The sequence below is a fragment of the Adiantum capillus-veneris genome, chromosome 13 (genome assembly GCF_014529385.1).
Source record: "Adiantum capillus-veneris isolate H3 chromosome 13, ASM1452938v2, whole genome shotgun sequence".
Classification (NCBI taxonomy): Eukaryota; Viridiplantae; Streptophyta; class Polypodiopsida; order Polypodiales; family Pteridaceae; genus Adiantum; species Adiantum capillus-veneris.
The window spans coordinates 107,517,435-107,536,542 of record NC_140943.1 but is presented as its reverse complement, the minus strand read 5'-3'; the positions used below and the strand labels follow the sequence as shown (position 1 = coordinate 107,536,542).

The window sequence follows — 19,108 nt, the reverse complement described above, 5'->3', positions numbered from 1 at the left end:
ATGTCAAAAGTGCATGATCCACTGCTATGCCCACTGGTCTGGCTCCCACTATGAAATCCTGCATACAAGGAATAAAACTCGGCTGTGTCATAACATAGTCCACTGTACTGGCCCCGTGTCTATGTGGAAAGCATGTGAAACCAGCTGCTTCAGGAAATCACTGTAAGCCATTAAGTATGGCTAACCCATGCGCAATCATCATCTCCGTGAGGTATCTCCCATACTCCGTCTGCTCTCTGTCATGTGAGCATCTGTCATGCCCCAACTCACCCACATCCAGCTCTCTAAGCATCTCATTTAAAGTGTCGTAGAAGATTGTCTGAGAGTTGCCCGTTCGGGCATTGAAGTCCCCTAGGAGGATGATATTACCATCCCTAGAAAACTCCCATATATCATCATCTAGTATAGAGAAAGGCACTCTCCTCTGGATGCAGCATATACTGACGTAGTGGGGGGGAAGTAACATATGGCAATGTATAGAAATCGGCCTGTGTCAGCTCTCAGCCTTACCCATGTATCTAGCATGATCATCTCTCCGTACAATATGTAGTAGTGGCTGTAACTCCTCCCTATATAGCACTGCTACTCTTCCTGAACCTCTACTCCCATGCTGAGATCTCGCGACTGTCCTATGGGCTGTCTCCCATCTGTATCCCACCACATGTGGCATAAGCTGTCTGGGGGCCTGATGCGTCTCTGAGAAGAAACAATGTCCCTGTCTCTAAAACTGTCCTCAAAGGCACCAATGTCCAACCTCATAGATCCATTACAATTCCAAGTAGCCATCTTCAGTGTGGTCCCATAGGTCTCACATCGTCATGAAGAGCGCCACTCTACAATCACCACCCGAACATCTCTCTAAAAGGCCACCTTTCCCTTCTCCCTTGCCACCGTAATCTCTGGCATTACCTCTCTCATATGCGCAAGCTGTGAGAAAGTGAGATCATCACCGAGAAAAATACCCGTCTTCTTGAGAGTAGGCCTCTTTCTCAAGAATTCCTTCTTCTCTTCGAAGGAGGGGAAGCATAGTATGAGAGCTCTCCCTTTCGAAGATTCTCCCGGGCCATCACTTTTCTTGCCCACTCTCCATGCCTTTGTGTGTGAAGGCTTGTCCACCCCCATCATGGATGTGAGGCTTGTTATCTCTTTTTCCACATTGTTTATGTCCTTGAGGCAGGTTACCCTCAAATGTAGAGCCCGCATCCTCCTTTGTTCCTCTTGGAGGGTCATGTTAATAAGAGTGGGTGTACAAGGAGCTTCCTTACCTTTCCCTTTCTTGGCAACCTCAATCCATTTTTCGACCTCCTCTACTTTCTTTTGTGTTGCCGAGATGACCGCGGCCCATGACTTCTTCTCCTCACCTTCCTTGATAACCCGTATTTCTTCTCTCATGGTATTCAATTTTTCCATCATGAATGGTTGAATTTCGCCTTCTTCGAGCTGTCCATTTTTTGCTTTGTAGATTTCGGATGATGGAATCTTATTGTGAGTATGAAAACACACACACATATAGAGACACATAGAGTAATATTCTTTAAAGTGTCATTCTGAAAACGATCTGCAAGGGAAGTCATTACTTATTCATCAAGTTCAAATTCTATACATGTCAATGTGACCCATCATAGTGTAAACATATGCTTCGAATGGTCATCTGTAGAAACTTAGAAAGAAAGCACATACACAGCCCAAATCTTTGTGAAAAAGAACAGAACATTGTAAAACAAAATGCATACTGAAAATACCTCCTTGTCTTGGAAGCGAGCCTCTTTTTTTTGCTTTTGCACAAAATCCATTCTTCCTTCAACCCTCCAAGTGTCTCAAGCATCCTGAAAATCATAAGGAATGCACAAAAGATCAGGCTTGCCTACGCTTATCAGACAAATAACAAAACAAATAGCATAAGAAACAAAGCCTCTTCAAGCTAGAAAGTTTCTGCTATGTTTACTCACTTCTCATGATAGTTCTGCAGTCCTTGATAATGTTCATCATGGTCCTGTTTAAGCTCGACCTCTTTCTGCTCAACAACATCCGGATGTAGTTCGCCTTTCAGTAACAGACTACCCCTACACGATACACCAACTTTTTATTATGAACGAAGTCGATAGCCATGATGATAGTTTGAAGCCAGGCCAAAGAACACAATACTGCACATGCTTAAGACTACTGAAGTCTCCTCACCAAACAAGTGATAAAATCACAAGGCCTGCCAATACAAGATGCATCTAAGCAAAAAAGACCAATCAATAAAGCCACAAAAGATATCTTGAAGTTGTAATGAGCATAAACCTCTAAGAAAAAAAGGAGCTTGCCCAAAATCCTCAAGCAAGACTCGCTTTATGCAAATCTACTTGAAAATAAAAAAAGTTCAGCTCACGTTTGGGTGAAAACTTAGCATAAGGACTTAGAACATACTATATGCAAAGCTACTTGAATATTCGACTCAAGTTTGGGTGAAAACTTAGAATAAGGACTTAGAACATACTCAAATCAAAGCTACTTGAAAATAAAAATTATTCAGCTCAAGTTTGGGTGAAAGGACTTACAATATACTCAAATCTTATAGATTGTAGGTACAAATTTTAAAACTTTACATTTTTTCTCTCGAAACTTTAAATTTTATGTACAAGTTTCCCTCTCGAAACTACAATTAAACTGCTAATGTAAGAGTGAAAAAGATTTAAATCCAATTTTATAAAATGGCTATGCCAAGACTTTCCCGAAAGGTCTCTATCTACTTGTGATGTATACAATAGGGCATAGGTGTAGACTCAAGAACTATAATTGTTCTCTTCTCCCAAATGGGTTTGAGTTGCCAAAGTAGCCTCTTCACAGGTCCCCCATCTCAAAAGAGCACATTTTTCTCCTTGTACTAGGATGAAATCTCTTTAGCCTCTAGAGGGCTATGTCTGAATGCAATTGATACTCTGCTAGTGTAATGCCTTGCATCCTTAGCTTATTTGCCATATAATTTAGATTGTGATGTATTGGTTTGAAGTGCCATCTATGTGCTTGAATCTAAAGCTTCCATATCCATAGTTAGAAATGTTATCAATCTAAAAGTCCATTTTCTTATAAGTAAAACTATGTATAATCCAAATGAGGATTGAAATATTATGCAAAAGATTTTGTGGCACCTCCAAAAGGATTTGGTGTTTTTCTGTGTCCGACTTGCTATTGGACCATGAGTCGAGCCGTGAGAATGCAACCAACAACCCCATGGCCCACGGGTATACACTATCTAGACATCTTTTAAGGCCCGCTTTTCAGTAGCTTCCTCCCCAAACATTTGAAAGTAATCTTTAAGAGGACGATGCATTTATCCTTCGATGGCTCTAAAAGCCACACAACTAAGAACAACATTGAGCCTTGAAAAACATTACCTATGTGTGCAACATTTAAGAATATATAATATAGTCATTTATCCATAAAACTATTTATTTTTTGTTTGTGCTCCTTAGAGGTAAAAGTTATTGCAAGTTAACAACTACACTAAGCCAAGCTAATCCTTCAACAATGTTAAACACATGTGCAACATTTAAAATGTATTATAATCAAATAGTCGATGAGCTCATTTATTTTTCAGAGTTGTTCCTTCAAAATATATGAACTGCACAAAGTGCAACTATCTATATTATAATCAAATAGTCGATGAGCTCATTTATTTTTCAGAGTTGTTCCTTCAAAATATATCAACTGCACAAAGTGCAACTATCGAGCAGCTCATGCATGTGAAGGGTTTTAATTGGAGCAACTTGCATAGTTTGAAGGTTCTAATACTTTAACCTTTTCAAACAATTTATGATTAAGTTAAAGTTTTTTCCCATTCATCGTTTATGCCATCTAGCTCCATCCTTGTCGATCAAGCATTGAAGAACCATCCTCCATCCCTAGCCTAGCTACATTCCTGTTGCCCAGGTTGTTGTTGCAAGGAACTTCTTATCTTTGGAATAGCTCCACTAGCTGCTTCAAAGATACGCATTGCTTAGCCAGCTATGCTACTGCAAGAATCTATCAGCCGTGTTGGTGTTTTGCTTCGCTTGCAACGGCCAGAGGTGCATGATAAGGATGTCCCACATCGGGAGGTGCCGGGTGCGCTATTGGTGCTACTGCCAAAGCTCTGTGAGCCTGCTGCATGTGCGAATCGTGCTGAAATTTTTTCTACAGCCTTGCCACAGGTGTTGTTACCTGACGATTTCTAACATGGGAAGGTGGGCTGCGAGCAAAAGCCAGCCACTAAAGGCATGGTGCCGATCCTTTGTCCACCGCCTTGCCACAGTTGTTGCTGCCACCGAACGATTTCCAAAATGGGAAGGTGAAGGGCAGGCAAAAGATGGAAGCTACTGAAGGTGCAACATAGATCTATTGTGCACGGTGGGACCAGGTATTCAACAGTGAAAGGCTCCCGCTCGAAAGCAACAAGGCCGGCCATTGGATGAAGCAGGAATAGCTATATTCTATGTAGCCCCACTATATTTTCCTTGCCCTACAGAAGGTGGGGCTCTCCACAGCCAGAGCTTTCCATTGCCTGCAAAGCTGCTTAAGGTTAGAAAGTCTTTGGAGTGGCATGCATAGAAGGCAGTCCAAGGCTACCTCATCAGGCAAGCAAGGTATGAGATCGAGGGAAGGGCCCCTTGTATGGTGTGATCGTCTATAATGCTACACAGGGCATGTGCAGCATACAACGCATGCGGACTACTACAGTGGCAACAAAGAACTCACAGGACGTGAGCTCATCGAGGTAGCAAGGCTATACCGCCATGGTTGGGGCTGCCTGCGAGTGGGCCTACGACTTTAAAACAAAATACACTACTAAAAGCTGGGACTGTATGGATGTGCCAGCTAATACAAAAGGTACAGAAGGTGTAGTACAATGGAAGGAGGAGGGGAAATGGCGAAGATCCATCCTCATCTGTACTTTGGACCCCAAGAAAGTATCGCTCGAATCCTCTGTTGTGGTCTCCCTCTATGTTATGTAGCTCCTCTCCTCACTCGAGGTCGTCTAGATCTCCCTAGTTCCAATGCTCGGTCTATGATAGTGCCAGTAGTGGTAGTGTGAGTGCGGACAGAGCTCTGCAATGGTGACTGCTCTTCTGGCTGCTCCTGTGGCTGTCCAATATCTAGTGTAAAGAAATCTGTAATCTGTCTCTAGGACTGTCTCTCTCCAGCTCTCCTCAGTAAAGTGTCTCTATGCCTGTGTAACTCAAGTAGATACATTCCAAGACATCTCTGATCCTCATAACTCATGACCCTAGATAGAAGCCCAAACCCCTCTCTGAATAGACTATGGAAACGGCCTAGTATCTCATAGTACACTGTGCAATGACATTTGTAATGTAGCTCTGTCTCTGGCTCTAGATGCTATTTGCTGGTATACCTCTGAATCTACCAGCCTCAATCTCGAGCTGATGTGAGGATGTGAGTATCTGACCAATGGCACGACACAGACCATGAGATAGATGTATATAGTTGGGTCGAATCACAAACCTATCTCTTGTGAGGTGGAGAAGATGCTCTCTATAGAAAGCAATCTTCGTGCCCAACTCCTGTGCCGGCTCTATCCATGTCCTCTGGTGTCAAGCTGAATCAGGTCCTGACAAATGAGTCTAGTAATCTCCACCCGTGTCAGAGACATCGAGGGTGCCTGAAGAGAGTACTAGAAAGGAGGCAGCATGTCCATGGTGAACCCATGTGTCTGAAACCATGATGTTATCTATGCATACCAGCATGATGCGTCCCACTGTAGAGCTAAGAGGTCTGGAAGACTCAAGGGCCAATCTAGCATATCTGTCTCTAGTAGTATCCCATAGGTTGTGTACAAATGAGATCTGATAAGCGCCTCAATCTCCATAGAGGGAGCAGCTAGCTCCGCTCGAATGATATCGTGTGTACAAAGGCCTTGGCTCTAATCACTCGAGAGATCATAGATACCAAGGGCCTCTCCATACTTTTCCAACCATACTGGCCTACAGAAGGTCCCAAACCTGCACCCATCAAAGAGCCATAACTTTGTCCGAGTTCCTGGAACTGAACCTGCAAACACATCTTCTCCGAGCCTCCCAAAGCTGCATAAGCTCTAGTTAGTCTAGACTCTCCTGCTCTCCTCAAAGAAAATCTCAACCTAGTGAAGACTACACCGAGGTAAGTGTATGCATCTGTATAGTCCACAATCTCCTGACCATATGTGAAGGTAACTGCTGATCTCTTGATCCACTGCGGTGTGGTGTTAAACACCATAACCTTGGTTAAAACCATAACCTTGGTTTAACCAAGGTTTACAGACAATCCACTATCCTCTGCAAAACTATGTAGTGCATCCAAATGTCGCTGCGTACCCTCTAGTGACTCAAAGATCGACACAATATCATCGGCATATAACAACAATGGGATTCACATCCCTGCCAATTGGGCACCTCTATCACCCTCTTTGTCAATGTAATCAGACACCTCATCAACATACATACCAAATAGAGTAGGAGACAATGGGTAACCCTGTTTCACCCCAATAGTGGAGTGAACTAAATCAGAGAGAGAGAGAGAGAGAGAGAGAGAGAGAGTGTTTGTCACGAGGACGTGGCAATTGCTAACTTGAGTTGTTGGTTTCTTTCCGATGATTTTTGTTTAATTTTTGCGTCCTCCTTTTGAAGTTGCAAATGGTCGGAAATTGTATGGCCAGTGTGAAACAATAGTTTCACCCGCAGATGGAAGTTGGTCGGCACTGGAAATCCAGTAGTGCTCGGTTCAACGTCATCTAGGTCCCCTCACCGCACTTAATAAGTTGGTGGATACTCGGAAATTAACTCCATAGAGGCACAATGACAAGGTGGGGTCACCCAGAGAAAATCACCCAAGAACTGGGCTACATTGCATTTTTGGACGTGGTCCCAAAGGTGAAAGATGGTTAGATGACCAGTGAGAGTCCAATGGAAGCATTTCCTAAAATTTAGCAAGCTGCTATTTTGGGCCACAAAATCTGTTCGCATCATTAGCTTCAGAATGACAAGGCGAATATTTTATTACTCTTTTGCAAAGTCAACTGATGCACCAGTTGAGAGATTTTTAATCGGGAAGCCCAATGTGGGGAAATTGCATGCATGAGTGCCAAGTGGCACTTTTTGGCCAATTTACCAAGTTTGGGAGAACAAAACTCATAAATGACTTTTTGGAGCAGTTTTGGAGGCTGATAACTCTGATTTTCAGCCATTTCTATGCATTTTTTAGCTTCCCATGACTTTACCTAGGACTAAGGAGCTCATTTTCAGCATTGAAAGGCATCAGGTGCGTGTTTACAGGGCTGTTTTGCTGCGTTTTCAGCGATACGCAGGTTTTGGTAGCCATGGAACTCTTCCCCTTTTGCATCTATTTGGTCAAAGATGCATTTGCCAAAAGCATGAAGCAAGAGGGGGAGCCCATTCAAGAGAGGGGGCTGATTTCAGCTCAGTAGTGCTACAATGTGTGTGAGTAGTGGGTGTAGGTGCTCACAGCTTTATTGGAAAGCTTGCCTTCTCCCTTGCTCTATGTAGCGCGACGATTTGCTCTTGCGCATCTGTCTCTCCCCTTTGCACATGCGGTAATGCCCCTCTAGTTGAGCTTCTCAGTTGACCATGTGCAGTTCTGGGGGTTTTATGCGCGTTTGCCAAGGCAAGAGCTTTAATGGAAAGCTTTCCTTCTCCCTTGCTCTATGTAGTGCGACGATTTGCTCTTGCGCATCTGTCTCTCCCCTTTGCACATATGGTAATGCTCCTCTAGTTGGGCTTCTCAGTTGACCATGTACATTTCTGGGGGTCTTACGCGCGTTTGCCAAGGCAAGAGCCTTATGTACAAGAACCGGATTAGCTAATTGCTAATGATGCACAGTTCTATTGCGAAAAAATGCAAAGACGGAGAGTTTTCTCGAGTGAAAACTCGTCCGATTTGAAAGGAAACTGTCCCATTTGCGTGCGGGAGCACCTGAGACACGTGTATGCGTGCTCGCTCCACTTGAAACGGTCCAAAACAGAGAATTACAGCCTGCTGTGTTTTTCTGGAGGTTTAGGGTTTCGCACCTGAACTGCACGGAATCGCTAGGGGTTCGCCCTACCAAAAAGTGGTCAAATTAGGGCTGATTTTCTGCTGTGTTTTTAAGGTTTGCAAGTATGAACCAAGATGAGATAGGGAGAGGTCTCGTGGTGGTAGACTCGCCACTAGATCTTCTGCGGGAGTGATGTGGGTCGGCCAAGTGGCACGATGCTCGCTGATTCTCTGAGGCAATTGCTTGGATTCTTTGACGCATTGGTTAATCATCTTGAAATTTGAGCTTACTTGGTCATGGGTAGTACGCTACAGTGTTGTGGATTTATGCTCGTTTGCAAAGGCAAGAGCCACTTGTACATGTAAAAGTTAAGGGACAGGTTGCAAGATGCTATTTAGGTGAAGTTCAAGAACTATCCACCTATGGATTCAAAGTGGATGGAAGAGCATGAACTGTCAGAGTCACCAAATGTATTGCAGCTTTACCTTGAGGCCTTTGGGTTACAGCCTACATATGCCCCAACCCAACGTCTGCAAAGGAGGGGCAATGATAGAACTAGCACATGAAATGTACTCATGGATTCAGTGCAATAGCAGTGGACATTGTTTGACAAAAGTATGAAGGTCTCATTAAGTCATTTCTACACATGTTTAGACAGTTTTCTTGCGAATACATGCGATGATAAGAGGATGCTTACAACAATAAATCATCTATGGCATGTATATATGGCACGCAATCGAGGATGTTTGCAATTTTAAGAGGGCGGTATGTCACGAGGACGTGGCAATTGCTAACTTGAATTGTTGGTTTCTTTCCGATGATTTTTGTTTAATTTTTGGGTCCTCTTTTTGAAGTTGCAAATGGTCGAACATTGTATGGCCAATGTGAAACAATAGTTTCACCCGCAAATGGGAAGTTCGTCGGCACTGGAATTCCAATAGTGCTCAGTTCAAAGTCATCTAGGTCCCCTTGCCGCACTTGATAAGTTGGTGGATACTAGGAAATTAACTCCATAGAGACACAGTGTCAAAGTGGGGTCACACAAAGAAAATTACCCGAGAACTGGCTACATTGCATTTTTGGACATGGTCCCTATGGTGAAAGATGGTCAGATGACAAGTGAGTCCAATGAAAGCATTTCCTAAAATTTCGGGACTACTATTTTGGGCCACAAAATCTATTCACGTCATTAGCTTCAGAATGACAAGGGGAACATTTTATTACTCTTATGCAAAGTCAACTGATGCACCAGTTGAGAGATTTTTAAGCGGGAAGCCCAATGCGAGGAAATTGCATGCATGAGTGCCAAGTTACACTTTTTGGCCAATTTACCAAGTCTGAGAGAACAGAACTCATAACTAACTTTTTGGAGCAGTTTTGGAGGCTGATAACTCTTATTTTCAGCTATTTCTTTGCATTTTGAGCTTCCCATGACTTTACCTAGGACCAAGGAGCTCATTTTCAGCATTGAAAGACATCATATACGTGTTTACAAGGCTATTTTGCTGCGTTTTCAGCGATACGCAGGTTTTGGCAACCATGGAACTCTTCTCCTTTTGCATCTATTTGCTCACAAATGCATTTGCCAGAAGTATGCAGCAAGACGGGGGCGCCCATTTCAAGAGAGGGGGCTGATTTCTGTGTCATTATTGTGAGAGTGAGAAAACAAAGAAAAAATAGCAAGTATAAGTACAAAAAATGGTGCCGATTGGGTGTAGATACTTGTCCAAGGTGTGTTTAAAGCAATGTAGGAAACTCCTGGGTGTTCCTTGGCCGCTCCCTTAGGTGCACAAGATCAGCATTTTGTGTAAAACGCTGCAAATCACCAAAAACGCCAGCAAACCACAGAAAAACGCAGCAAGATCTGCAAAACGCAGATCTGTCCAAAAACGCTAAGTGTCGCAAAAAACGCTAGCAAATTTTTGGTGCCGGTTTGGTGCGATTCTGCTCCGTAGGAGGGAAGCGCCAGGACTTGATAGCAGATCAGGGCCGCAAATGCAAAAACGCCATGCTGATATCCAAAAACGCTCGCTAATCACTACAGAAAACGCTAGGCTGCGTTTGCAGTTTTCCCGCGATGGAGGGGCTCAAAATTGCTAGCGCTAGCTGCTGGGAGGAGGGATCGATCAAGATTCTCTGTTGTTGCCAATTGATACCATATGAGAGTGAGAAGCGGAAAGAGTGTGAGCAACGTGCGCCGAAAACACTGGAGAGAGAGAGGGAGAGAGAGAGAGAACACAAGTGCTCTGCAAATGATGCTCTCAATACACAATCTGTGAATGAATACAAGACCCTAAGCATTCTATTTATAGAATCTTAAGTTGAGGTAGGGCAAAAATGTGTCAATGGTGCAAAAAACATAAATGCCCAAAAATGGCTAAAATGTGTGCACCAAGCCAGGCACGAAAATGACCGGCCGGACACATGCTAAAAGTGTCCTCTCGTGCAATCTACATGATGTGCGATGGGTGGCCAACCGGGGACAATCACTAGCCGTACAAAATGGCGAGGTAGCGGTGGTATAACTCCAACAATTATGCTGGCGAATTGGGTCAAAAACTTGCAATTACAGCCATGGACAGGTTTGGACAGCTTGATGAGGGTTAGGTGGAAGCGTTCGGATCGTTTATTTGCCAGGGGCGCCTTGGGAAAGCATTGGGTGCTTGTACATGACAACTTAGAGAGATTTCCCTCGAGGAATCTCGTCTAATGTAAGGGGCAAGTGACCCTACAGGTGCGAGAGGTCGAGGGCTATCCAAATTAGTGATCGGCATGCGGATCAGAGCGCAAAACAGAGAATTCAGCGAGCTGTAAATTCTTGCCAGGTTTTGCAAAATGCGTGGAAAGTCAATGTTTACTTGGGATTTTGTCCGTGGAGATTTCTACTGTGGTTATGCTGCCGAAATCGGGTTAAGAGTAGAGGAATTTCGGCCTGATAAAAGAGGGACAGCTTGTAGAATTTAACAAGTTTTTCTCAAGTAAAATAAGAATAAAGAAATACCGAAAGGGGTGCCAGTCTTTGGGGCCAACAGGGTGTCGTTGTCTGCTTGGTAGCGCTCTAGCTACAAAGTTGTGAAATGTCTTGAAGTGTTGAATTCCAGTACAAATTTATTCGTGAAGTTTCTCTGTGTCCCAAAGTTAAAGTAAAGAATCGGGTGAAAGCCAAAGTCCACCACCCTACGGGCCACTTTCAGGGTATATCTGTGGGAATCCATTGAGATCCTTTGCAGGCCTTATAAATAGAAAAACGCTTCTCTCTGTGTCTCTTGCAGCTCACACTTGGTAGTCGGGACAAGTCACAGCTGAAAACTGTCTTTTCAAATAAAATCTCTCTCTCTCTCTCTCTCTCTCTCTCTCTCTCTCTCTCTCATCGCTGTTGCAGGCAGCTAAGAAATATGATTTTTGTCTCGCTCTCTATCTCTTAGGTGCGAGGAGTCTGGACTATATGTTTACCTCAGGTACGCATGGGTTGTGGAGGGATCTGGAGCGGAAGAAGGGGGCAAGGCTGCACGTATGTGGACAGGAGGACTGTAGGGCAGAAGAGATGGAAGGACAGGAGGTGTGTGGAGGGCCAGGGGCAAACTGCTCTGGAATGGGTATAGCACAAGATGAAGGCAACACCCGAGGTGTGGGGGAATGTCTTCAGAGCATGGCGGAGCTAAAGCTGGAGCGTGGGTGAATGCACGAGGTGCTATGGAGTGAGCTGGACCAGGTACAACCTAGATTATGGGTGTCCATCCCGGAGGCATACTAGCCGTACATGTATGCCCTAGACCTAAGTGAAGCAGCAGAGTGGTGCAAGTCTAACACCCCCTCTCAATACCTGATGCTGAACAAACCACGTGAAGCCGAAGATGTGAGACAAATAATGAAGATGTTTGCTGCTATGTCCACTGAAGGATATTCATCACTGTAGCGTCAGTCTGGGGTGTCCCAACCTTCGAGAGATCTCCATGGTAAAGTGCCGTCACGAGTAGTGTAGTAAACTGTTGTACTCCGCTAATGCAATGTGCAGGTACTGCGTGAAGGTCCCGAACTAAGTGTAAAAAAAAACAACCCCTTGTCATGAAAGGAGTGACAATAGACCTGCAAGTGTCCTGCCCAATATAATTTGTGTGTCTGTAATCAAACTGTCTGGAGAAAATAGGGAAGCCCAAGAACCGTCATGAGAATGACCAGAAGCCTGTCAATGCATGAACCCCCAACCCAAGGTGGCCAGGTGGCTAAGCTGTGAGCAGAAGACCCAATACACAACGACCAGATGATGTGGCAATGAGTACCCCCCTGGCCCCATAAATACGTGCCCAAGGGGAGGTAGGACAATGCCTGGAAAAATCCCCCACAACCCAACAAGAAAAGAAATATATATGAGGGCACTTGGACAAGGTGGGCAGCCAGCCCCAAACTCGGGCGGCTAGACTAGGTACAATATAACCGGCCTGTACAACATAGAGGGCGGTACTATTTCAATTTCCTGTTAACTTTACACAGAGCACTGAGAAGGGAAGAGAACACAGTTGCGTCCAGCGACTAGAATGTCACTGCGCACACGAGACCGACACCCTGTAGGCCCCAAAGACTTGCGCCCCTTTCGGTATTTCTTTATTCAAATTAAGGTAGACGATCCGACCACTTCGCACAAGCTTTCACAAAGCTGTCCAAACCTGGTGAGGGCTGAAAACGCAGGTTTTCAACCTGATTTTGGCAACATAACGGCGCAAAAACCCCTGTAGGTCAAAAGCACCTGTCTAGGACGGAGTCCCTTGCTATCTGGAAGCTTTCTAGTGAGCTGTCACAGAATTTCAGCGGGCTGTAATTCCCTGTTTTTCACTGCCGGGTGCCCAAAAGCCTGTACACGCATCCCAAGGCTCTCACGAGGCTCCCTCGGTGTTCCCTTGCAGTTTAGGTGCGAAACCCTTAACCTGCAGAAAAACACAGCAGGCTGTAATTCGCTGTTTCGGATTGTTTTTAGCAGAGCGAACACGCCTACGCGTGTCCCAAGGGCTCCCGCACACAATGGGACAGTTCCCCTGTGAATTGGACGAGTTTTCACGCGAGAAAACTCTCCGAACTCACAATCTTTTGCGATGGAACTGTGCGTACCTGTGGGGGATTAGCAATTAGCTAATCCGGTTCTTGTTCAGAAGGCTCTTGCCTTGGCAAACGCGCATAAACCCCCAGAACTGTACATGTTCAACTGAGTAGCCCAACTAGTGGGGCATTACCATATGTGCCAAAGGGGAGAGAGAGATGCACGAGAGCAAGTCATCGCGCTACATGAGACAGAGGAGAAGGCAAGCTTTCCATTAAAGCTATAGACCTGCACCCACTACTCACACACACACACACACACTGTAGCTCACTTATGATAAAAAATCAGCCTCCTCTCTCAAATTGGGCGCCCTCTCTTCATGCTGGAAGTGGCAAAATTGCCTGGAGCCGCCATGTGTCCAGTTTGCCCCTTTTGAGTTAATTCTCTAGTTCCCACTGACTTATAAAGTTATAAGTGACTTTCCGAGTGGCCCAGACTTCATTTGGCGCGCACAGGCTTCGACCAATCCCAAACTGACCGACCCAAACTCCCGCTGTGAGAAACCTATTCGGCCGCAGCCGTTTCACACTGGCCATGCAATGTCCACTTGCACCTTTTCAAGGGTTCCAGGAAAACAAGTAAAAATAAAAATAAATAAAAATATCTAGTACTTATTTACGGAAGGCAACAGGAAAAATACACCTCCTGGTGACACACCCCACCCTTGAAATACTACAAGCGACCTCGCTTGCATGCCAATAATACATGCAGTACCTCCTGATATCACATATATTCTATGATGGGAATCCAAGATATACATGTTTCCAGAAATGTAGCGTTGGACGATTAAACAATCCCACCAACCTGGCTACGACACATATATCAAGCATAGAAGCCTTCTAGTGTACTCTGAAGCACAAACTTCTCTAGCTAAATTCTGTATGGAAAGAGTAGATAGAATTGCTTAACTACTCTCTTGAGCATCATGAACCATGCTCTTGCCTTGCTCCAAAAAGTCTACATCAAGTCACTGTGGGTTCCATCTGAAAGGCTTCAAGATACAATTGCAATAGCTGAGGTGAATCAACCAATTCAGACTCTTCCATCCATTTGGCATCCAACGATGGATAGTTCTTGAACTTCACCAAATAGCGTCTTGCAACCTTTCCTCTAACCCTTCTTTCTTTATGTGCCAATATTTGTTCAGGAACAAGGATTTCATCCAATTCTTCCACTTCGGGTTGTTCCTCATCAAGCATATTCTCTGGCACATCACCAACAAAGGGTCTTAGAAGGCTGACATGAAAAGCATTATGTATTTTCCAACCTTCTGGTAGCTTTAACCTGTAAACTAAATCGCTGATCTTTTCTGAAATCTGAAAGTGACCATAATATCGCATACTGAGCTTAGGAAACAAGCGTTCCTTGCCTTTCCTTTTCCTTAACCTGGCCTTTTCAAAGCACAAAAGCACCCAATCACCAAGTGAAAATACAAGTTCACGACGGTGACGATCAACAACTTTCTTTTGCTTTGACTGAGTCTTCTCAAGAGCAATCTTTATCTTCCTGTATGTTTCATCCATATCTTGCACATACTTGTCTGCCTCAAAAATCTTGTCCTTAGTCTGCAAAATGGGCGGGACTTTCTTCCCTCCTTCCACTATCTCAAATGGTGCCTTACCTGTTGACGTATGCACAGTGTTATTGTAAGCATATTCAACCAATGGAAGATGGTGTTCCCAAGTTGCCTTGTGCTCTGACACATAACATTTGAGCAGGTCCAAAAAAGTAGAATTTGCCTCTTCTGACTGTCCATCAGTTTGCGGATGAAACGAAGAAGAGAACTTTAGCGTAGTGCCCATGTTCTCAAACAATGCCTTCCAGAAAAGACTCGTCATACGTGGATCCCTGTCACTGACAATTGACTGAGGCATCCCGTGGTATTTAAAGATATTGCTCATGAATATCTTGACCATGTGTTCTGGCTTTATCTTCTTCCTCACAGGAATGAAATGGGCCTGCTTACTGAACCTACAAATAATAGTCCAAATCCCATCATTGCCTGTTTGCGTCCTTGGAAGATTAAAGATAAAGTCCATTGCTATGCTTTCCCATGGCCTATCTGGGATCGGCAATGGCTGCAACAATCTCAGTTGCTTTTGTCTGTCAAATTTGACTTTTTGGCATACTAAGCATGATCTTACAAATGTGTCAACATCTTGATGTAAAGTTGGCCAATAGAAGAATGCCTCAACCCCTTTCACTGTCGCATCAATTCCACGATGCCCAGCATAAGGTGGAGCATGACTTTCCATCAAAATCTTTGGCGGTAATTGTTTAGTAATGCATAACTTTCCATGCATCATGAGAAAGTCATTCTTAAGCATATAGTGCTCATGATGTTGCCCATCAACAAGCTGGTCATAGATCCTTGCAAAATCTGAATCTTCAGCATATTGTGTCTTCATTTCGTCTAGTTCACAATGGTACGGAATTGACACTGCTCAAATTTGGGGCTTTCGTGACAACGCATCAGCCACCACGTTCTTTTTCCCTTGCACATGCACAATGAAAATGGAACATTGACAAGATGTTTGCCCATCGCATGTGCTTCTTAGACAACTTCGTCTGTGTGAGAAAATATCGCAAGGTTTGATGATCCGTTTGGACAACAAAATCAGCCCCTAGCAGATAGTGTTTCCAACTAGTGAGAGCATGAATTACTGCCAACAATTCTTTCTCATAGATTTGCAAGTTCCTTTTAGTCTTCAAAAGAATTCTGCTCTCATATGCAACTACTCGGCCATTCTGCATTAGAACTGCACCAAGACTATGGCCACACGCATCACATTGAACCACAAACGGTTTCGAAAGATCTGGCAAAATGATTACCGGATCTGAAGTTAGCTTCTCTTTCAAGTGTTTGAACGCTAAAATTTCCTTTCAAGAAAGTGGCAGCCTTGCGTATCTTTGAAGATTCCGTGAAGTTTCCTCCAGCATAAGCTGCATTGAACTGCTGTATGAAAGCCTTCAATTGATCCTCAGTTCCTCTGAAAGTTTCAAACTTCACTCCCTGCCCACCTTCCTTGTAATCCTTCAGCTGACTCAAAGGAGCCACATTATCATAAACAGGTGCCTGTAACAGTGGTGCTCCATGAGTGTTCATTCCAACACTCGCATCAACTGTTTTCCCTGTTATATCTGCATTTTGTACGTATGGCTGCGAAAAACCAGCCATACCAAATTGTGTTCCAGGCACTGGAAACTGGCCATAGGCACCCTGAAAACTTGGTTGGACACCCATGTTCGCGTACATAGGGTTACCCATGCCTGTTTGCATTGTCCCGAACACATTCCCTGGCATATAACCTGTGGAAGATCCAGCCATAGCTTGAAACACTGAACCACCTCCAAAATAACCAGGATAAGTATTAGGTAATGGAAGGGTCTGACGCATAGTGTGTTCATTACTCCCTTGACCATTCACAATTGGTTCTGTCCAGCTAAAGCAAGTTGCTTTGGATCATTGGACACCGCTAGTTGCTCAACCACATGGGCTTTCCCTCGAGCATCATGAGTCCTCTGCGCATTGGAAATCTCCTTTTCCTGCAATGGCTCAGTCATGCCCTGTGTAGGAGGCTGAAAACCCTGTGTCGGAGCCTGTAAGAACTCCTGCATCCTTGGGTTGTCAGCCCTCGAGCACCATCGATTACGTCTACACTGCAAGAGCAGATCAGGCCAGCGTTTTCAGCATTCAGCCCTCAAGCACCAATGTCAAATTGCAAATCCAACCTAGATCAGCCCTCTACCGTTTTCAGTTTTCAGCATTTAGCCAAGTAGATCAGCGATATAGAGGGGGGTTTGGGCCCTGGGGACCCCATCCCGTGTTAGTCTTCTTCTTCTTCTTCTCACTCACAAAACCTTCACTCGCAGAATCTCTCTCTGCTATTGGCCAGTTACGCACATCTTCTCACCAGCTGCGGATTGAGACTGGGAGATACAGCGGAGTACCAGCAGAGGCAAGGACATGCCCCTTGTGTGACATGGAGCTTGAGATAGAGCTACATTATACATGTCGCTTCCATTGCTTGTTCAGAGAGGGTTTTGGACCATTCTCAAGAGTCATGGGATATGAGGATCAAAGATGCCTGGGTTTGTTCTTGCTCGAGCTGCACAGACACAGAGACAGCCTGATGAGTGGCAAGGCTAGCCAGTCTCAAAGACGGATCACAGACTTCTTCAGAACAGACACGGGACAGCCGCAAGAGCCACTCTCACAGCAGAGCTCCCCCTCGTCTCACATCAGAGGCACACTGATCGACCAAGCGACTGAACTGGGGAAATCCAGGCGCCCACGGGAGGACTACACAACATTGACAGAGGCTACGTCAGAAGATTCGGAACACTCTGGCCAGGCATGCATGACGCCTGGTCAGACTACACAATGGAGGAGATTGATGAGATCCGCCAACGACCGATGCTAGATCTCCTGTGATTCAACTATCCCAGCTAGCTGCTTATTTCACATCTAGCAGTTTAGGATTCCATAATATTTTATTTTGTCGTTTTGTCATCTTGTTACTCTGACTTTGTATCAGATCCACCACATTGTAACTCTCTGGTCTCATAGGTCACTTTGGTCTTTTTGAAGACGTTAATATAACATTTCATTTCTCTCTCTCTCTCTCTCTCTCTCTCTCTCTCTCTCTCTCTCTCTCTCTCTCTCTCTCTCTCTCTCTCTCTCGTTGATTGCACATCGCTCACATGAAGTAAAAGGAACTTTCTCATGATATGCATAATGAGGGCAACACCTCAAGGCTTGACAATATAGTAGTGGCCTACCTGTCCACACTAGCCCGGCCGTCCATGGGCACTACAAAGTTACCAACCTCGTGTCCTCACCCCTGAACCCCGAAAACTCTTGGCATCCACTCTTTGGTGGCCTACTCTCAGTGCCCAATTGAGCTCTACCACCACTACGGATGGTCCAGAAGTGCCTTTACAGGCTATAACCGGGACGGGTACCACGTGCCAACAAAAAAGAACAGATTGAACAGACTTTTAGCACTTCATTAACATCTAAATTAAAAGAGATAGACAACACAGGGAGTGGCGGAGTTCCCCCCGAGAGAGAACTAGCCCCAAACCTTGGTGCCCCTTTCGGTATTTCTTTATATTACTTATACTCGCTACAATGCCGGTACTCACGCTCTGCATCTTCACCCAGAAGAGTGCCAGAGACTGACCCCTCTACACATTTAAAGCCCCTTGGCCTTGAAAAGCAATCAAACTCAAAAGCATCTCGTCCAAAGTAGGTGGCCAAGAGCTGTCGGCGCGTTTTGAGGAAATCTGTACAGCTGTCACGTGGCATTGCCAACGCGAATTGCGGGACTGTCCGTACAATCTGCCACATCAGCATGTCAACGCGTTTTGCAAGAGTTCTGTACAGCAATGCCATGTCATCAAGTTTTACACTATCTTTTGTGTGTGTGTGACGGTCCAGCTTTACTACTAGTGAGTTGGGCCCCCATCGAAGGGGTCCCATAAGTTGGTAAAGACTTCTTTTGTTGCTTCTTCTTAGTTCACGCTCCTCGGCCAGGATCTGCAGGTTGGTTCTGTTCTTCAAAATCTTGGCACGTCAGCAGTTTGTGCCATCCCCCCTGCTTGAAAGAAAGTAATTGTTCGCAGCATATCTGCAAAACAACCCAAAGTAGCTCAAAAATTTTCGAGGGACATTCTGAGGGACAACCAGTTTTCTCATTCCAAATCGGAGCTCTTGATTTCCTGGGTCGTTGGCTTCCCAAAAGAATCTCACCCAATAAGGAGTATCATTCCAAATTGGAGCTCTTGATATCCTCGGTCATTGGTTTCTTGGAAGTATCTCATCCAATAAGGAGTCTCATTCTAGATTGGAACTCTTCATATCCTGGGTCGAGTATCTCATCCAATAAGGAGTCTCATTCCAAATCGGAACTCTTGATATCCTAGGTTGTTGGTTTCCCATAAGTATCTCATCCAACATGGAATATCCAGTGGTTGGTACATCACAATGCAACACAAATGCTCAG

General features: G+C 44.7%; 1 protein-coding gene across 1 annotated transcript in view; it reads right to left on the bottom strand.

The window, feature by feature from the left end:
* The window catches only part of LOC147444602 (nuclear factor kappa-B-binding protein), a 62,833-nt gene that overhangs the window by 9,683 nt on the left and 34,042 nt on the right, over positions 1–19,108 (bottom strand). The window contains exons 3-4 of the mRNA XM_086527146.1: positions 1,950–2,063; positions 1,743–1,826 (exon numbers count right to left, since the gene is read on the bottom strand). Coding sequence (XP_086383272.1) covers positions 1,743–1,826; positions 1,950–2,063 — 198 coding nt within the window. The remainder of the gene's footprint in view (positions 1–1,742; positions 1,827–1,949; positions 2,064–19,108) is intronic.